General features: G+C 32.7%; 2 protein-coding genes across 5 annotated transcripts in view; both read right to left on the reverse strand.

The window, feature by feature from the left end:
* The window catches only part of LOC132921219 (transcription factor AP-4), a 33,876-nt gene extending 28,009 nt beyond the window's left edge, over nt 1–5,867 (reverse strand). Inside the window, exons 1-2 of one of the 2 annotated variants that reach the window (XM_060984103.1) lie at nt 5,342–5,867; nt 1,407–1,632 (exon numbers count right to left, since the gene is read on the reverse strand). In XM_060984103.1, the coding sequence (XP_060840086.1) occupies nt 1,407–1,632; nt 5,342–5,424 (309 nt within the window). In that variant the 5' untranslated portion in view covers nt 5,425–5,867. The remainder of the gene's footprint in view (nt 1–1,406; nt 1,633–5,341) is intronic. The other variant, XM_060984102.1, reaches the window with a different exon arrangement.
* A 1,400-nt stretch (nt 5,868–7,267) lies between these two features.
* LOC132921218 (polycomb protein Sfmbt-like) lies at nt 7,268–17,163 on the reverse strand. Of its 3 annotated transcripts, none has more exons than XM_060984100.1 (16): nt 16,663–17,163; nt 14,466–14,602; nt 13,344–13,590; nt 12,749–12,948; nt 12,106–12,348; nt 11,901–12,030; nt 11,693–11,827; nt 11,514–11,631; nt 11,319–11,437; nt 10,265–10,512; nt 9,969–10,193; nt 9,105–9,348; nt 8,940–9,037; nt 8,744–8,851; nt 8,444–8,587; nt 7,268–8,383 (listed from the first exon to the last, which is right to left on the reverse strand). In XM_060984100.1, the coding sequence occupies exons 1-16, from the start codon at nt 16,802–16,804 to the stop codon at nt 8,243–8,245; spliced, it is 2,679 nt and encodes an 892-aa protein (XP_060840083.1). In that variant the 5' UTR covers nt 16,805–17,163; the 3' UTR covers nt 7,268–8,242. The 3 variants fall into 3 exon arrangements, with proteins under 3 accessions (XP_060840083.1, XP_060840082.1, XP_060840084.1); XM_060984099.1 differs by having other exon boundaries at nt 8,910–9,037; nt 16,663–17,162; XM_060984101.1 differs by lacking the exon at nt 16,663–17,163 and adding an exon at nt 15,154–15,434 and having other exon boundaries at nt 8,910–9,037.
* Between the last annotated feature and the right edge of the window lie 381 nt (nt 17,164–17,544).

Genomic DNA, 17,544 nt, shown 5'->3' on the forward strand with positions numbered 1-17,544 from the left:
AAATATAACGAAACCTGGTGCACGCACACGCTCGACACAACGGTGTACTGTAATTATTATGCATTACGCTGGGCAATTGACGCGGAGTGGGGCGGGGGCGTAGATAATAATGGATGCACCGCCGCAGCAGGCGAGCGCGGACGAAAAAGCATTGGAGAACCGAAGAACAAGTCTGTTCCAAGAACAGGCGACGGCGCACACGGGACGAGAAACTATAGGCGTGAAGGACAACGAGTGCGTTGAACCACCAACCGCCGACACCGCCGCAAGTATCCGAGACGACGATGACGGCGGTCTGTGCTCGCAGAGTCGTAGTAGTTGTCGTCGTGACCCAAACGCGGGCGGAAAATGAAAATATTATTATTTACGTCGTAACATCTCATTCCTACCCGCACGACTCCGACGACCGTCATCACAACGTACGATACGATTATTTACGTACATTACTGCGGCGTTTGCCCGAACCCCCCCCCCCTCTCCCCGGCCACCATTCGTAGATCCGACCGAAGAGGTTTTTTAATTTTTATTCATCATCATCATCATTATATTATATTATTTTTTATACATATTATTATTAGAAGTTGGCAACAGTGGACGGCGCGCTTGTGTTCTCGCCGGCGTGTTGACGGGGAGGGGGAGGCGGTGTACAACACTCTAACCGCCGCATTCATCAGCTGTGGCCGAACGACGTGTGTGCCGCGGCGGCGGTCTTTGCGTATGAAACAACGTACGATATTATATAGTCGTCGTACGAAACGGCGTTAAATAAGAGTGGGAAACATTCGATTGACGGTCGGTCGGACGGACGGGGCTACGAGACACACACACAAACACACGCACACCGTGTGTAATACACCAAAAGATAAACAGCTGACTGGCTGCCCGTTGCCGCGACACCCATATCGTGGCCCCACGAGTCTCGCGTACCGCCGCCGCTGACACACACACACACACACACACACACACACACACACACCCAAAGCCTACAAAGTTAAGTACTTGTAGTGGGTGTGTGGGTGTGTGTGTGTGTGTGTGTATACTGTGTAATATTATTATACTCGAGCCGCCGCAGATGATGGGCTCGATGAATGAAATCGTTGCGCGTATAATAGTATTATGTGTGCACGCATCGACAAGGACGACGCAAACGTAAAAATATAATAATAATAATAATAATAATAATGATAATCAGAACTAAAATAAAGAGATGACCAGATACAACGATTTTAGACCGCTGAAAAAAAAACTGTGGCCCGTCAAATAATAACTCACAATGTTTTATACGTATATATATATATAATATATACAGTATATTATATAATTCTCACTGGCGTTTATTATAAAATAATTGCGTGAAGAAAAAAAATATTATGATAGCTTTATAAACATTATTATTATTTATTCACCTTGCTGAGTTTCTCGCCCTCGTGGTGGGGTATGAGTGTCCGCAGATTCTGGAAACCCGCGTTTATTGACTGCATACGACGTCTTTCGTTGGAGTTGGCGATCTCCCGTCGCATCCGTTTCTCGTGCTCCATGCTGACGGTCATCTGGGGCGTCCTATGGCCAACCACAATAGGTGCAAGTCCCGCTGGAGGCGAATCCACTCCTTCCTCGGACGCGTTTGTCAGGCTAGATGTAAAAATCAATTTAATATCAATATTTTTGATATGGTATAAGGGAAGGAGGATTTATAGTCAAAACGATTAATGGTTAAACTCCGGAAATAATTATATGGATGCCAACAACGATAATTTACCGGAAATAGTAGGGGTACGTTGCTAACAATAATTATCAAACATCAATAAGAAGACAGGTGTGAAGAAAACCTAATTACCTGCAGTGGATCGCGGTTGTACATCAGGCCGTCTAATTTTGATACCCTCACTCACCCCATAAAATATTATGTAATGTTTGAAATAGCTCAGGGTAGACTACACTCTAAGCCTTCTCTACCTATTTTATATATACATATAAATATAGTCCCATGTTTTGCAACACGTGGTTTTTCTTGAAACAATTTGTTTGAATGCAGTTTTCTAGTGTATTTTTTTTAAATTGTTAACCGATTACAAAAGAAAACCTATTTAACACTTACAACTTTAAACTTTTGATGTTTGTACAGAATTAACATTTTAAATGTAGTAGATATTTGACTTTCAAAACAAAACGTAAACAATTTAAACGGATAGCGGCTTAATGGGAAAACCACCATCATACGCAATATTAATTCTTATGAGTTTAGAGAAAATACTCAGTCAAAATCGTACTAAGCGGTGGCACTACGCCGATATACTCTATACCTAACCTAATCATTTCCCAGTAAATTCTTTACTTTAACTCGTTATAACGTATTTTAACGTTATTTTTTGGTAATACGAATATACAAGCACCTTACTGTATTTAATCTGGAAGTAATAAATATCTATTGACTTGACCAAAAACCAAAACAAATCAAAGCATGCCAAAATAAATTGTACAGCCCACAGGCGACAGCTGGTGTTTAGTATATAATACATCATACGTGTATTTTTTGGAAGTGCTTCTTTTATGTTATTTTCTTTTCATGGCGTAACAATAAAATGTATAAAACGATATAGACGAATATTAAAAGACGGGAGGGTCATATTCGGAGTTATACACGAGAATATGACAATGATCGGTGTTAGTCTGTTACCATACAAACTCTGTAGCACACAATAGTATTGCAGTTGCCACGCGTTTTTTTTAGCGTTGTAGAAGAACCAAGAAATAGGGTTGAACGAAAAGAAAAGAAATTATTGATTCTGTTACTTATTCAATACTCTACTATTCATTCGATTATCACTCAAAATAATCAACGAAACCCATGTCCAAAGTAATATGGTTACGCTTTGCAAAACAATAATTTAAATTTTCGAGACAACGGTGATGTAAAAATGTAAATATTATCACGGAATTATTTACGGTCCCACAAAATGTCCAATGTTTAATATTGCTATCTAAAAACGACGTGCCTAAAAAACAATAACATTATGAAATAAATTGGAATGCATCGTTTTTTATTCACCAAAGTTAATGAATTTGAAACTTTATATGTTGTTTTCAATTATTCCAATAATTCTACTGATTTCTCTAGAACTGTTTCATAAATCGCAATTGATATTTACTCAGTTTATGCAAAATTGTGTTTTGAAAAACAATAATGGACCTCAATTGGAATTTTCTTTTAAATTTATAATCAGTTGTTAGGTTAATAGATAACAATTTTATTAAAATTCTTAATCTTTTAAACGGAAATGTTTAATTGACAATATTATAATATAATCATACATATAATATTATTGAATAATTTCTAAGTCCAACAATGAATATGGTAAGCACTGAATTTACCGAAAATTTTATAGTAATCGGTATTTATACACGACGCAAGTACAATTCATAATATATACAAGTGAACAATACAGTTTACAATTTTTTTTTCAAACATTATTTTTTACATGTGCTACAGGTAAAATACGAAAGTACCATACCCAGATTTTCACAGTTAAAAGTATTACAAGTATGTAATAAGTTTAGTTTTATGTTGCCATGTAAAACTCTAGACTTAGAACGGTGTATATATTCGAGAGTACATTGACAGTATAGACATAGGTATATCACAAAAACAACAACAACAAAATCATGCAACTTGGTGAAAACAAATGTTTTAACACTATACCTACGTGTGGATAAAAAACTACACTACTCGGAATGTGAACATGGGTAACTTTTCAGACGTCAACGATTGATAGTATATACACTCTAAACGCACAAGAAACTTAACCTTATCGCTCGTCAGTGACTCACGCGCGCATGACTAAGAAGATGTTTATAAGACCGAAAAAAAATAAGGTAGGATTATGGTATATGCTCGTGTATGCCTAACCTAACCTAGCCCAACCGAACGCAATCGTCATAAAAGCCAATAAGTAGGAAAACGTCTAGTCTGCGGTCGTTTTATTATCAATAAGATTTTTGTCCGAACTCGTTTCTCCTCCTACTCGCCGCCTTACCAACACGATCGACTCGTTTATTATTTTTTTTCTATTTTTTGCGCACCCATGTCCTTGTGCGATTTATTATTATTGTTATTTTTCTTTGCCATAAATAATCGCCGTCTGGCCCCCTCCGCCCGCCAACCGTCCAAATCACGCGTTTCGTTCCATCCCGGTCTAAGCACATTATTATCTCCGTTCGTCAGCTGTAAACGACGACGACAACAGCGGCGGCGGTTGCGGCCGAATACGCTCGCCTCGCCGACGCCGTGACCTCCAGACGGGATGGGTAGCGACGACGGCGGTGACGCTCTGCCCACGGCCCGGTGGACAGGCGAAATCGAGCGCGCGCGCGCAATGCCAACCGCAGACGTCGGGTTTTGGTTTCTCCGACCGCGCGCCGGCCGTCTGTGCCCCGCTCCTCCGGCCGCCGCACACGAAACCACGCTCGCCGGCCGGCCGGTGTGCGGCCTTCCTACCGCGAGGACCACCTAGAATAATAATGCCGAGCGGCGTGGCCTACATAGCCGTGTCGCCGGCCATCCCGTAGGCCGTTCTGGCGTTGAATCGGTGCGATTGAAAAAAAATTATCCAAACGTACGGCGGGACCAATCGTCGTCGTCGTCGTCATTATCATTATACGCCACCGGTGTGCACGCTGCCGTTTTGACAGCTGTGCCCGCCGAAACCGGTTGCCGGCGGCGACTAGTTCACGCCGGCGCACGAGAGCGCGCGCGGTGAGAACGACGACGGCGACGACACAACAATAGGGGAGGACAGCTGGCCCAACAGCTGGATGCCGGCGACCGATCGACCATCTGCCGCGCGCGCGGTCCGGACTGCTTCAGTAGTCGGGGAGTTCGGGACTGTACGATCGGAGAATATTTTGCCGTAAACTAAAAAGAGAATTGCCGGCAGCGAAAAAACGCTACACGACAGATACTACGATGATTACGATAAAATAATTGCAAGCTACGATTTTTGTTAAAGCGTGTGATTCGACTGCCGATCGACGAATATTCAACAATATTATTGTATAATAACAGATTTACAACTACTACTACTACTGTCGTCGGCAGTCGATGGGAGACGATAAACAACACGGGTCTTGTTATCGATTATTTGTTTTTATTTTTGTGCATTGATAAAGATACAGCACACAACAGCTGACGGGCGTGTACAACGCGACAGATAACTATGCACACACGCACACACATGCAAACGGAATTGAAAACCTAACCGACGTTCGTTTGTATAATGTACCAATTATCTTTGGCCCCCCTCCATCCCTCCCTGGCACACAAACAACAAAAAATTCCGCTCACCTGCAATAGTTTAAGTCCTCGTGGTCGTAGTGCTGCAAATCGTCGAACCGGTCTTCCGATCTGATCGTTATAGCCGTGTCCATGATACGTGCGAAACGCCGGCCCGACGTTGGGCGCGCGCGACACGACGATGACGGGCGAACAGGGCGCGGACGACGGTTTTCGGGTGTTTTTCTTTCTACCGAGGGTGTCGCGCACGGTCGAAACGAACTGAAACTGGACGTCCCCCTTGTATTTTTCCGTTCAAAACGACAGCGCGAAATAAACGAACTGTTGTTTTGTCCACGCTCGACAATATAATAATATTGTTATTATTACGTCGTCTGGCGGACGGAGCGAAAATCCCGTTGGATTGCGCGCGGTTTCGACGGCAGGGCGTTCGTACGGCGACGGCGGCGATTTGCCGGGCAACGGGGAGCTGACGAGGAAAAAAAATGGCGCGCGCGCGTAACCGATGCACGTACGTACGCCAACACAATGAACTGCGTTATGGCGGGAAACAGCTGTGCGCTGCGCCGCGCACCGATGCCGCCGCCAGAGCGACGTGCGCGTATTCGTACGCCGCGCACGCGGCCACCATGTTTTTCCCGACATTTTTTACGCCCGGTGTCCGGTAGACGCGGCCACGACGTGACGCACCGGCCGCCAACACAGTCCATCCGATCGGTGGCCACCAAAACGGCCGTAAATGCCGATAAACGGCCTTTTCGAGATGGGTACTGCTCACGTGCGGGCCGGCCCGTCGGCGTTGGTGGGGATAGACCGGATAGGTGATCGGTGGCGGTATTGGTGAGTGGCCGAGGAACGCGGTGGCCGGTAACGTCCGCCAGGGAGCGGTACTGCGTGCGTCGTGCAGACGTGAATCACTCTGCCGACCGTGAAAAGCACACAATATAATACGTGTACATCCGCCCGGCGCCCCTCCAATTTTTTTTTCAAATTCCGCAACGTTTCGACGACCCGAAATGAGGAAATTTTTTGAATTCCTCTAGTGCGCGTCTAATTAAGTTGGCACTAGACGATCGGTATTGTCGACCGTTCCATTTTTTAGATGTCGACACGCGGTCCTCATATCATACGATAATTACTTACCTTGCCTGATACATATCAAAATATGATTATATAAATCATAATATTATGATGTATATGTGCAAAACATCCCTTACAATTGCACACATAATCATCCACTGTCCAAAATACTCAACTTCGTGTCTTCTCCTAAACATACCTTCATCACTTGAAAAGCCCTCACTCAAAACGACCAATATTTTTAAATTTTTCAAACAAGTAGACTTAGAAAATAAAACTGTAAAAACCTATCATTTTTTCTCTAGTATTGTAAAAATTCATAATAGTATGTAAATGTTACCGTAGGCTAATAATCGTTGTTATTGAAGCTTTAACATTATTAAAAAAAAAAAATTATAATATTCACGATACAAGTGAATAAGTTCACGATAAAGGCAATTTACTTTATATTCGTAACTCATCAATTCGTCAAATGAAAGTAAACACGATAATAAAATGGTTGTGGATTTATTTTTCGGAGATTTAATATAATATTAATATAATATATTATAGTTTATTTAATTTAATATTTTAATGCGCGTTGCCTTATAATTGATACTATAACTGTTTTTAAGAAGATGTTATTTGTTATGGATCGATGTACACACCGCTATTAATTTAAAATGTATTATTACAATTATTTACATTTTTGATCACTACAACATTGTTGCCGTTGTTGGTATTTAATCTATTTTGTGGCATTTATGTATTATACCAATGTACGTTGATAAAACATAAAAGACGATTTTCACTTTTACAACAATTATGACGTATGTATGATTTTCTTGTACATACGCACGATATTTATTGTGAATAATTCATACACACACTAAATGTTTAAAAATAATAAGACGAGTATGATCGTCGTCTAAACGTAGACAAATGATTTTTATTTTTATGAGTTGTCAAATCTTCAATAGATTGCAAAATGGCAAAAAATCATAAGAGTGACGTCATAATTCAATAGTACTAAACTACATTTGATTAGATTGTGGATTGTATTACAATACATCAAATGTCAATATTACATCTAATTCTGTTAATGCGTACAAATTATTGCTTAATAAGTATAAAAAAAAGGCCACAGTGGTGATGGGAAGGGTACATAACAACTCCCTTCCCACCATGATTGCCATTAGCTGTTTATTATTAAATATTAAAATAAATAAGTTAAACAGAAAAAAAATTATACATACAAATAATAAACTAATAATGATACAGTACTAAATATTTGAATTTATCATATTATAATTTTAATAAAAATAAAAATGGATAATATTCATAGTGTACAAATTGTTCTAATGTTTTAATTTGTAATATTTTATCAGTGATTTCTTAAATAGTTTTAGTCAACAGATTAAAAGCTCAACAATACTTAAATCATACATCATTAATTAGTAAAGAATTTGTAAAATAACACTAATATTGGTGTTAATATGAAACTCATGTATACTATAATAAAATTTAACATATTTAATAATATTTCAATCATTCGTAAAAAATTTAAATTTTCTAAAAATAATGAATTTTATTTCAATCAGATTTAAAAATACTAGTTGAGCAAAAACAATTTCCATTATTAGTCTGTTATCATTCCTAATCACATTAAAATATAGATTATAACTATTTAACCAATCTAAGTCGAATAGTGTTCTCTTGTTCACTAGACTATTTAGTATTTAACTATAAATACATATTTTTTTAACATTTAGTGTAATTCGATCTAATAACCATATGTAGTGATAATAATAATTATTATCAGTTATCATTATAAATATTATAGTATAAATTATGTTTGCATATAAAATCACAAATACAAGTCATAAGGTCAATTCACACGTATTTTTTTCTTTTAGTTTTGTTTTTCAATTTTTGTATAAGATCAAATATTTTCAGTGATGGGCCAACTTTATTTCCTGTCATGTGTATAATTTCTTCTTTGGTGAGATTCAACAATTGTATACCATCAATATTCTGCAAATAATTTTTAATTTAACAAATATAAAACAAAGATATTTTAAACAAATTAATTACTTGGCTTAAAAAAACATCACAATATGTTGCACACTGATTAAATAGTAAAAACTCAGATACATCTCTTTCGCTCCACATATTTGTATCTTTTTCCAAAAATGATCGTTTAATTAATTCATGTTCTTCTTTAATACTTGTTGCATTCTTAGAAAAAATAAATATTAATTAATTTAAAGTTAACACTGTAAAGTTATTTCTTCCAAATATATTAATTCTAAAAATATTTTAGTAACGTTCTAAGGTAATATGAAAACATAAATAATTTTTGCCCAAATAACTAAGAATTAAAATTATACTAACATTTTCACTAGCAACTGGTAGAGATTGATCTGGACCTAAAGGTTCAGCTGCTGAAACTGGACTTAGTTCACAAGTTATTTTATTTTTAGCAGTCCATGTCTGACAGACCTAAATAAAGTAATGTTAATATTGTATATGTTAATATAATATTTTTTGTTATTATTACATCCACAGAAGTATAACAAGAAGTAGGAACCTTAGTATGTACTACTAAAGATGGTGCAGTTACTTTTTTGGCTGGTACACGTTGATTTTTCTTAGACTTTTTCTTTTTATGTTTACTAGGTCGATGCTCTAAAATGAAAATTAAATTTAAATCAATTTCAGTCAAATATAGTTAGGTGTACTAAACAATTATTACCTTGAATGGATTGTGTAATAGGTCCTTCTAATTTATAACCAACCAATTCACACCAACCAACTGGAAATATATCAGATGAGCAACAATCTAACCATTGATTGAAGTCATTTTCCCATCCATCAAAATGAACTTCTACTAATCTTCCTGCTGTTCTTACTATAGTTGCCACACATATCAAATGAGGATTCATTAAATCAGTACACTCAAGTTTCATATCACATTTAAATCCGTGGTCAGGTACATCCTATAAATTTTTTGATTTAAAAAAAATGTATTAATACTAACATACTGATCTATTAATATAATAAGATGTATTGTTTTTTTATAATAATTAATATTCATATTATATATTTAAAAAGCTATGATCAATTCAATAAACATGTGTGATTTTTTAAATATTTTCAAACAGCATATATATCAAAACTAGATTAAATGAGAGGAAGCCACATTAATAATAATAAGTATTTACCATTTAGTTAATATGCTGTTATAAATATTTTAATATAGATTGCTAGAGTAACATAATAAAATCAATATCTGTTTTTTATTATTTTTTATTTAAATACAGTCAATTTTTTAGTAAATTATCAGTTAACACGTACAATATCTTAGGTCTCAGTTAGAATTTATGTATTTTATATTTAACTTTATAAAACCTATTGGTTCTAACACTCAATGTGACCAACCTACATGTTCCATTTAGTATTGCATTAAGTAATTAAACTGTACTCAAAAAGGAATAAATAGTTGTTAATACATAATTAAAATAAACATAGATAGGTAGATTATTTACCTACACACACATGTTCCTTATATTATTCATTTTACATACAAATACAATAATATATATATATTAAATCATACCATATCGAAGAGATGTTCTGGAGCTGCTATACTGTTAGAACTTACTAAATAGTCTTTCCATACAAATGGATCAATAGAATTTTGAGGAGGTTTTAAATTAATACCGTGTGCTTCACAAAATCCAGCTGGCATAATGCTTGCTGATGTACAATGATAACAAAACCAATCTTTTGGTGTACTATTATAAAAGTCAATAGAGATCATTAAATAGCCATCATTCAATACCTAAAACATTACAAATTTAAGCTTTTCTTAGTATATATTTTATTTAAACAAAGTAATGGTTTCATCATTACTTTCATAATTGTTGCAACACATATTGATGCAAGATTTAAAGGATCAATTGCTTCCAGCTTCATTCCAACTTGAAAACCTGACTTGAATGGTATTGACATTGGAAAAAGATCTTCTGTAGCATCATCTTTATCACGTAAACCTTTTGATGTTCTATCACAATATTCATCAGGAGCACACAAACTATGACCTACTCGACCAGCCCAACCAACTGGATGAATTAATGGCGAGTCTTCATGTACCCAAAATACTACAAATTATACAATTTTAATTCATTAATTATTGATGTACAAAACTGTATTAAGTTAAAAATATATTAGTTCTTTAACTTAAAAAAAGGCGTTGGTTTATTGTTTGTTTTCTCTCCTAAACCCATGGGCAACATAAACAAAATGCATTAACGTGAAATATATATATATATATATTTTTGAGAGAGAGAGAGAATACAAATATTGTTCTGACGTCTTCCAAATTATAACCTTTTTTTTTTCTTCCTTTGTAAATCATTACATGAGAGCCAAACTGTTTTCACATTGCTTAGCCCCCATGCAGCATCGTTTATTGAATGAATAAGATAAGCATACAATATATACAATTGTCGAGCCCTCTAGGGTCCGAGAACTACCTTCCTTAGCAAATGGTATGTATATATAGAACATGGCCCGAGAAAACGAACAAGAAAAATGCAACTTTTACTTAAATGGGGATATACGGGACGTGCCCAGCGTTAACCCCTTACAATTATACAGTGATACACATAAGATAATTATAACCTGGCTCATATAAATGTAACCTCAGACGTAGGATCAACTCTACTCACAACAGATGTGACTAGTGTATGTCTTATGAATGTCACTTTATTATTTCAAGTCTTGCAAGCATATTTTTTAAGATAAACAAAGCAATCTTTCAGAAACGACTAATCATAAGAAACAAAAGCTGACAAAATCAATCTAAGTGAAAGAAGTAGTCTGATCGAACCAAAAAAATTGGTCGCTATTAGAGGCTACTTTTATATGATACAGAGTACAAAAAGAGAGTAAAAAAAGTTCTTACCTTGTTCTTCATCATCATAATATCTTAGTTCTAAGCGTTTACCAATTATATTAAGAATTTTGGCTACTTTAACTTTTGATATATGCTCTTTATCAATTAATTCTAAAGTTAAATCAATTCTGAAATAAAATAAATTGTAATTACATAAATATATTTAAATAAGTTAAAAATATAAAATAAAAACTAAAATATTACCGAAATTTTGACTTCAGAGATTCAAATATTTTTAAACGAAAATTTGTAGGTAATGTTCTAGCTCCAGTTAAACGCTTGACTAAAAAATCTTTCCAATCACAATGTTTTGATTGAATAGCTAAAAAATGTCAAGTCAGTTAAACAATAATATTTTATTTAAATTTTAATTTAATTCTTACATTTTGGAGGTATTAATGGTTTACCCCTTGTTGCACACCATCCAACTGGATGAACAACACAAGAACATAAATTTACCCAAAAATCACTACTTTCTTCCGATTCATACCCCTCATAGCGTAATTTTGCTTTATATCCTAAAAATAAATTAACATTAATCTATTTCTATAAATCAATATAACGTACATAATATATTTTTAAAACACAAACCTGCAATATCAACTATAGAAGCAACCCAATAGTAGTCAGGAAATTCTTCACTAAAATTATCACAATCTGTATTTACAACTTCAACTTTAATTCCAACTGCTATGTCATCCCAACAATCGGCCATAGGAGCCTATTCATCAAATTTATTTTTGTTTTTAGACAAAATGTATACATCAATTTAAATCATTATTATATTAATACATACATAACGGAAACATTGAACAGGAACTACATCATAATTTTTGTTAGTCAAATCTTTCACCCAGTCATATGTTTGGGGAATTGGTCGACAAGGTTTTTTATCAGGAGGAAACAATAAATCTTCTTCAATGGGATATGAAGTAAAAGAAAGAGAATCATCGGAGTCAGATTCATCTTCCATAATTGAATTAGCTTTAACTTCAGTATTTGTAGCAGGAATAATATAATTATTCACATCAATTTTGGGCTAAAATAAAATAAAATAAGAAAACAATTATAATTTTAAATTATTTTAAAATCTGTTATATGCAACATTACTCATATCTAAAAACTCAACACCAAATGAAAAAACTTCTCAACAAACAGTTGTGTGCCACAAGATAGTAGTGGGGCAAATTAGTCATGGCCACTGGTGCAGCAATATATGTTGAGAAATCATTTTAGTTGGTATAGACAATAGTTAATAGAACAAAGTGTCAAACAATATTTATTCTAACAAAGTGATAATGTATAATTAATAAAAATTTATATGTGTTGTGTTTCATGTACTTGTAAATATTAAAGAACATAAATATGTTAAGCTAATATTCAATATAAATTATTTAGTTACTAATACAAAGATTTTTTTATTTTAATAGGTAATATACCATTTCAGTAAATAAATGTCCATCATTTACAGAAGTAGATGATTCTAGTTCATCAACTATATTTTTATTTGGAGATTCTTCTGACCAATAGTCCACAGACTTTTCCATAGCAGCCTTAACACAAGCTTGACTGCAGTAATTTCTTAGTTTTGTGTAAAATGAATGTTTAACACCAATGGCACCACAATTTATACAAACCGCTGTAAAAATATGAAAATTATGTACCTACTTAACTTTAATATTATTTAATTTAGAAAATATTAAGCAAAATATTACAAAAGTAAATGAAAGATGACATTTGGATATTATACTTAGATATTATGTACTTAACAATTATTATATTATGCATATTTAATAACTTGATTATACAATTTTTATAAAATAATATAAATAAAAATTATATTGCCTGTCATAAGAAAAAAATGCTGAAAAAAATTGAATGATACAAAACAATATCTATTACTAGAATATTGATTATTTTTGCATCTTTTGTAAATACAATTTATAAATCTAAATCAAAAGTTATTAAACCCTAATAATAATTATTAGTAAATAAATTGATAGAACATTTTAAAAATACAAAGTATATTCTTACCCCTTCCTTCTTTTTCAATAGGTAACATATTGGGATCTGAATCTCTTTGATATGCAATAGGAGTTTTTAATTTTAGTGCAGGATTTTGAATAGGTTTAATTTTTCGAGAACTAGGTACATTTATTTTTTTTCCTTGTTCACAAAAGCCAACATTATTCTGAATACTGCGTGCATTTTGGAATTTCCATACTCCATTTGACTTATCCACATCCTTTGGATGATTGTATAACATGTAATTATTCAATTCCTAGACATATAATTCAATTAAGTTCTGTTTAAACGAAAAACTAATATTATAATACAGTAGATTTTTAATATTTAACTTAAAGTCAAATTAAAATTTTAAAATTAACAAAAATATTTGTAATACATATTTCTATATATACATGTATACAAATACAATATAATTGTACATTTATTTAATAGACATTTCTATACATATAGGTATATAAAATCAATACAATGTATGGTTTCTTTTAATGTATAGGTTTAATTTTTAAGAACAATACGCAACATTCTGAATACTGTGTGTAGTTGATAGATAATTTTAATTCTTATATTTTCTTCTTCCCTTAAATTATAGTAGGACGAATCATACCTAATAGTAACAAATACTAACTCTTACAGTCATTGAGCACTTTTCAACTTTTCAGCTAGACTGAATACAGGTTTTAATACAGGTCATTTGTATTTTTAGATATTTTAAACTATTTAATATTCTTTAGGAAATATAATATTAAAATACTTAAGTCAATTAATTAACTAAATTAGTGATATTCAACAAAAACTACAAGGTTATTTAGACTAAATCCATTTTGAAAATTCAACTTTAGTATAAACAAGAATTAAATAAAATAATTTGGGCTTATACTATTAGTTAAAAGTATTAATCGACAGAAATGACATAATCTATTTTAAAGACAATTAAAATCTAACCAAAATATTACTAGTTATAACCAAATATAGGTTATTGTATCTTTATTGCAACATAATATCATGCATTTATACATAAATTAAAATCAGTTATAAATAATAAAATGCTTTTTAGTGTCATGTATTTATATTTAAAAAAAAAAAATGTTAAATATAGTAAATTTACTTGTTATAAATATGTATACTAACCATTCTAGGTTGAATATTTCCAGTCTGTGGCATTGTATTGTCAAAGAACCCTGGATCTATTGCTGTAGTATGGTCATTTTCGGAATGGGGAATAAACATGTTATTGTCTCCATTCATCCATACAAAATTCATTTGATCTAGGATCAAATAATTTTAAATTAATATAGAAATTCTAATTTTCAAACATATCAAAAGTGTTTATTAGGTAAGTACATATTTTAAATAAACAATTATAATAATTATAAGATTTTAGAAAAAATTTAATATAATTAACCTACCTATATATTATTATAGGATTTAACCTAAGTTGTTCATGTGTTAATATTTGTTTATAAAAACCATTCAAGCTGAATAATTAAACACATATTTTTATAAATAAATACTACAGCTTAAAAATCAACTGGCAACTAAGTTAAATTAAGAATTAAATAATATTTATAAAAAAAATTGTTTGACAAATGTTTTTTTTTAAATTATTATTTGGATAAATATTTAAAAACAATAGAACCAGTAAAATAGTAATTATAACTCCTAGAATATTTGGAATATGATTAACCTAAATTTAATCCCGTTTGTGACCTTAATTGATCTTATGTCTATTATTTAAAAAAAAATTGTTCTCACAGTTTAAAAACTAAAAATTAATGTTTTAAGAAGCAAACGAGTTAAATTTTGTAAAATGTACTACCTTTATGAACCGGATACTCCATTGTTGTGAAAATTATAGATCAAACCCGTTGATCGAAATTCTTAAATTGCAATTGGTGATGGCATAGGTTCAACATCGAACACATCAAACGAATAATTCATATATAGAACATCGCGTTAACAATCGTCGTGTGAATTTATTTCATTGTAAAAAAATGTTTAGCCACCAAACACACGGCACATTTTTGCAAATAATAGAATAGGCATTTTTGACGAACGGAAATAAAAGAAAGACATAAACATACGCCAATTACCAGTAGTTGATAACAATCCATTAACAGGGTTGGTGGCGGAAGAGGGATGTGTGCGGTATCAGAACGTATTATGATAACGATGATAACAATTTATAAATATTATTGCCAATATCTATGCCGTTACAAATTTATAATCCCCAAGATAATATTACCATTTCGGTCACCATTATTTCATATTTGTGGAATGTGGATTTAAATGTTACGATTTAAGAAACAACATAGTATATAGATTTTATTGTAAAGTATGAAGTAAATATTATTACAAGCCATTAGAACCAAAACGAATACAGATAATTTGTTGTAGTTAAAAATATTAAGTTAGATATTTATTTAATATATTACCTATAATTATACCTACTGGCCACCTATAACCCATATCATACAATATACATAATTATCAAATTATTGTAATTATGGTAAATTAATTAAAACATCACTTATATTATCATAGAAATGTAAAATACCTACCAAACATAAGAAAAATATTAATTTTGCAAAAGCATTTGACAATCGGAATTTGATTATTATGAGTTATGACATAGGTACTATGTAGCTACAAAATTCAAACAGAATAAACTTAAAAAATATTGCAACCCCGATTTGGTATTTCCAAAATATTAAAACTTAAGAAATGTTTTTCTTTTCCATTATTCTAATAGGTAAGAGTAGGATTCTCATTATTTAATCGGTTATACGCATTACAATTTATATTTACATCTATAATAGTTTATTTATAAAATTTAAATCTTAAATATGTAATAGAAATTCTAACTATGCATTAATCCATAAGCATGTGCAGACATTCCCATTGATACTTGAATACGGTGAATATGTGAATATGTGGGTGGGGGGGGGGGGTATAAAATTGACTATTGAAAACTCCGAAGAACAGCAATGTGTGCAGCTTTTTCAAAATCTGCATGAAACATTTTTACACTTAAGTTTTTTCCTATTAACTGCATTGATAAGTTCATTGTGGTCTTTCACATGGACACATATGTTGATGTTTGTTTACTTTTTTAAAAAACAATGTACCAAAGGTAAATAATAATAATTTGTATAAACATAAATTGTATATAATTGCTAGATGAAATGTTTTGGCGCATACGTAAAAGTTCCATCACCAAATACGTGTTCACTGTTCATTATAATAAAATATTTCCAAGTTATTCTTACAAGTTACAGGTAAATAAAATAACAGAATTATCGTCACTTTAAAAAACAAAATTGATTACCTTTATGCAACAACGTTTGTTTCATTTCTAAAAGTTGTTTTAAAAGATTCGTCATAGTTTGATGGTATAATGATGTGGGAAAATGCTTTTTTCGTACACAATATATTGATTGACGTAACAGCTTCATGTCACCATGATCCATGTCTCAGCAACATCAGTATTTTTTAATTCTTGGCGTATTAATTTGTTTGGACGAGTATGCAGATCATTTTCTGCCTTTCTTTTCAGTGAGCTCCTTACAATTTCTCTTGATATTACATGATTTGAATATACCTCAATGAGGTAACCTCGTGGTTATGCTCCGAACTTTTAGATTGGTCGGTAATTTGGTCACTATTATTTACAATAACACTAGCATTAAAAAATTTGTTACTACACCGATAATTGAAATTTCCATTTTTTAAATTCCGATACTCTCGAAATTTAAAATTATTTATTATTATACAACGTTTTTCTCTCCGCGTAAAGCAAACAGCGTTCATTGTTATTACGCCGCAATCGGAGGCTTAACCAAAATGTATAAGAAATTTGTTATAACTTATAAGGTTTATCAATTATCGCTGGAAACAATTAATAAAAATACTGTTAGATTATAAATAAAGCAATAAAGATTAAAACTTGTCTCATACGACATGTACTAGGCGAGCACTGCAGTAATCGCGATCATAACGACATAACGTATTATACTGATAGGTGACAAGTGACAACTGATGAGATACCACGAATCACGATTGTAAAACACTTTGTACACCAAAAACTATACCTATTAACAGGTTTCTGTTGTTCACAATCTTGTGCGTAAACGAGTTGTCGAAAATTTATAAAATCTACTGGTATGTGCGCAAACGAGTCTCAATCGTGCAGACATGAGACACGATTAGC

This window comes from Rhopalosiphum padi, chromosome 2 (assembly GCF_020882245.1).
Source record: "Rhopalosiphum padi isolate XX-2018 chromosome 2, ASM2088224v1, whole genome shotgun sequence".
NCBI lineage: Eukaryota > Metazoa > Arthropoda > Insecta > Hemiptera > Aphididae > Rhopalosiphum > Rhopalosiphum padi.

Bases quoted from the DNA above. Each gene is read 5' to 3' on its own strand.
- LOC132921218 (XM_060984099.1), bottom strand. From the start codon at position 16,804: ATGGATCATGGTGACATGAAGCTGTTACGTCAATCAATATATTGTGTA. The intron at 9,349-9,968 runs GTATGATTTAAT...AAAAATTTATAG, and splicing joins CAGAACATCTCTTCGATATG to GATGTACCTGACCACGGATT. The intron at 8,384-8,443 runs GTAATTAATTTG...AATTATTTGCAG, and splicing joins GTGATGTTTTTTTAAGCCAA to AATATTGATGGTATACAATT.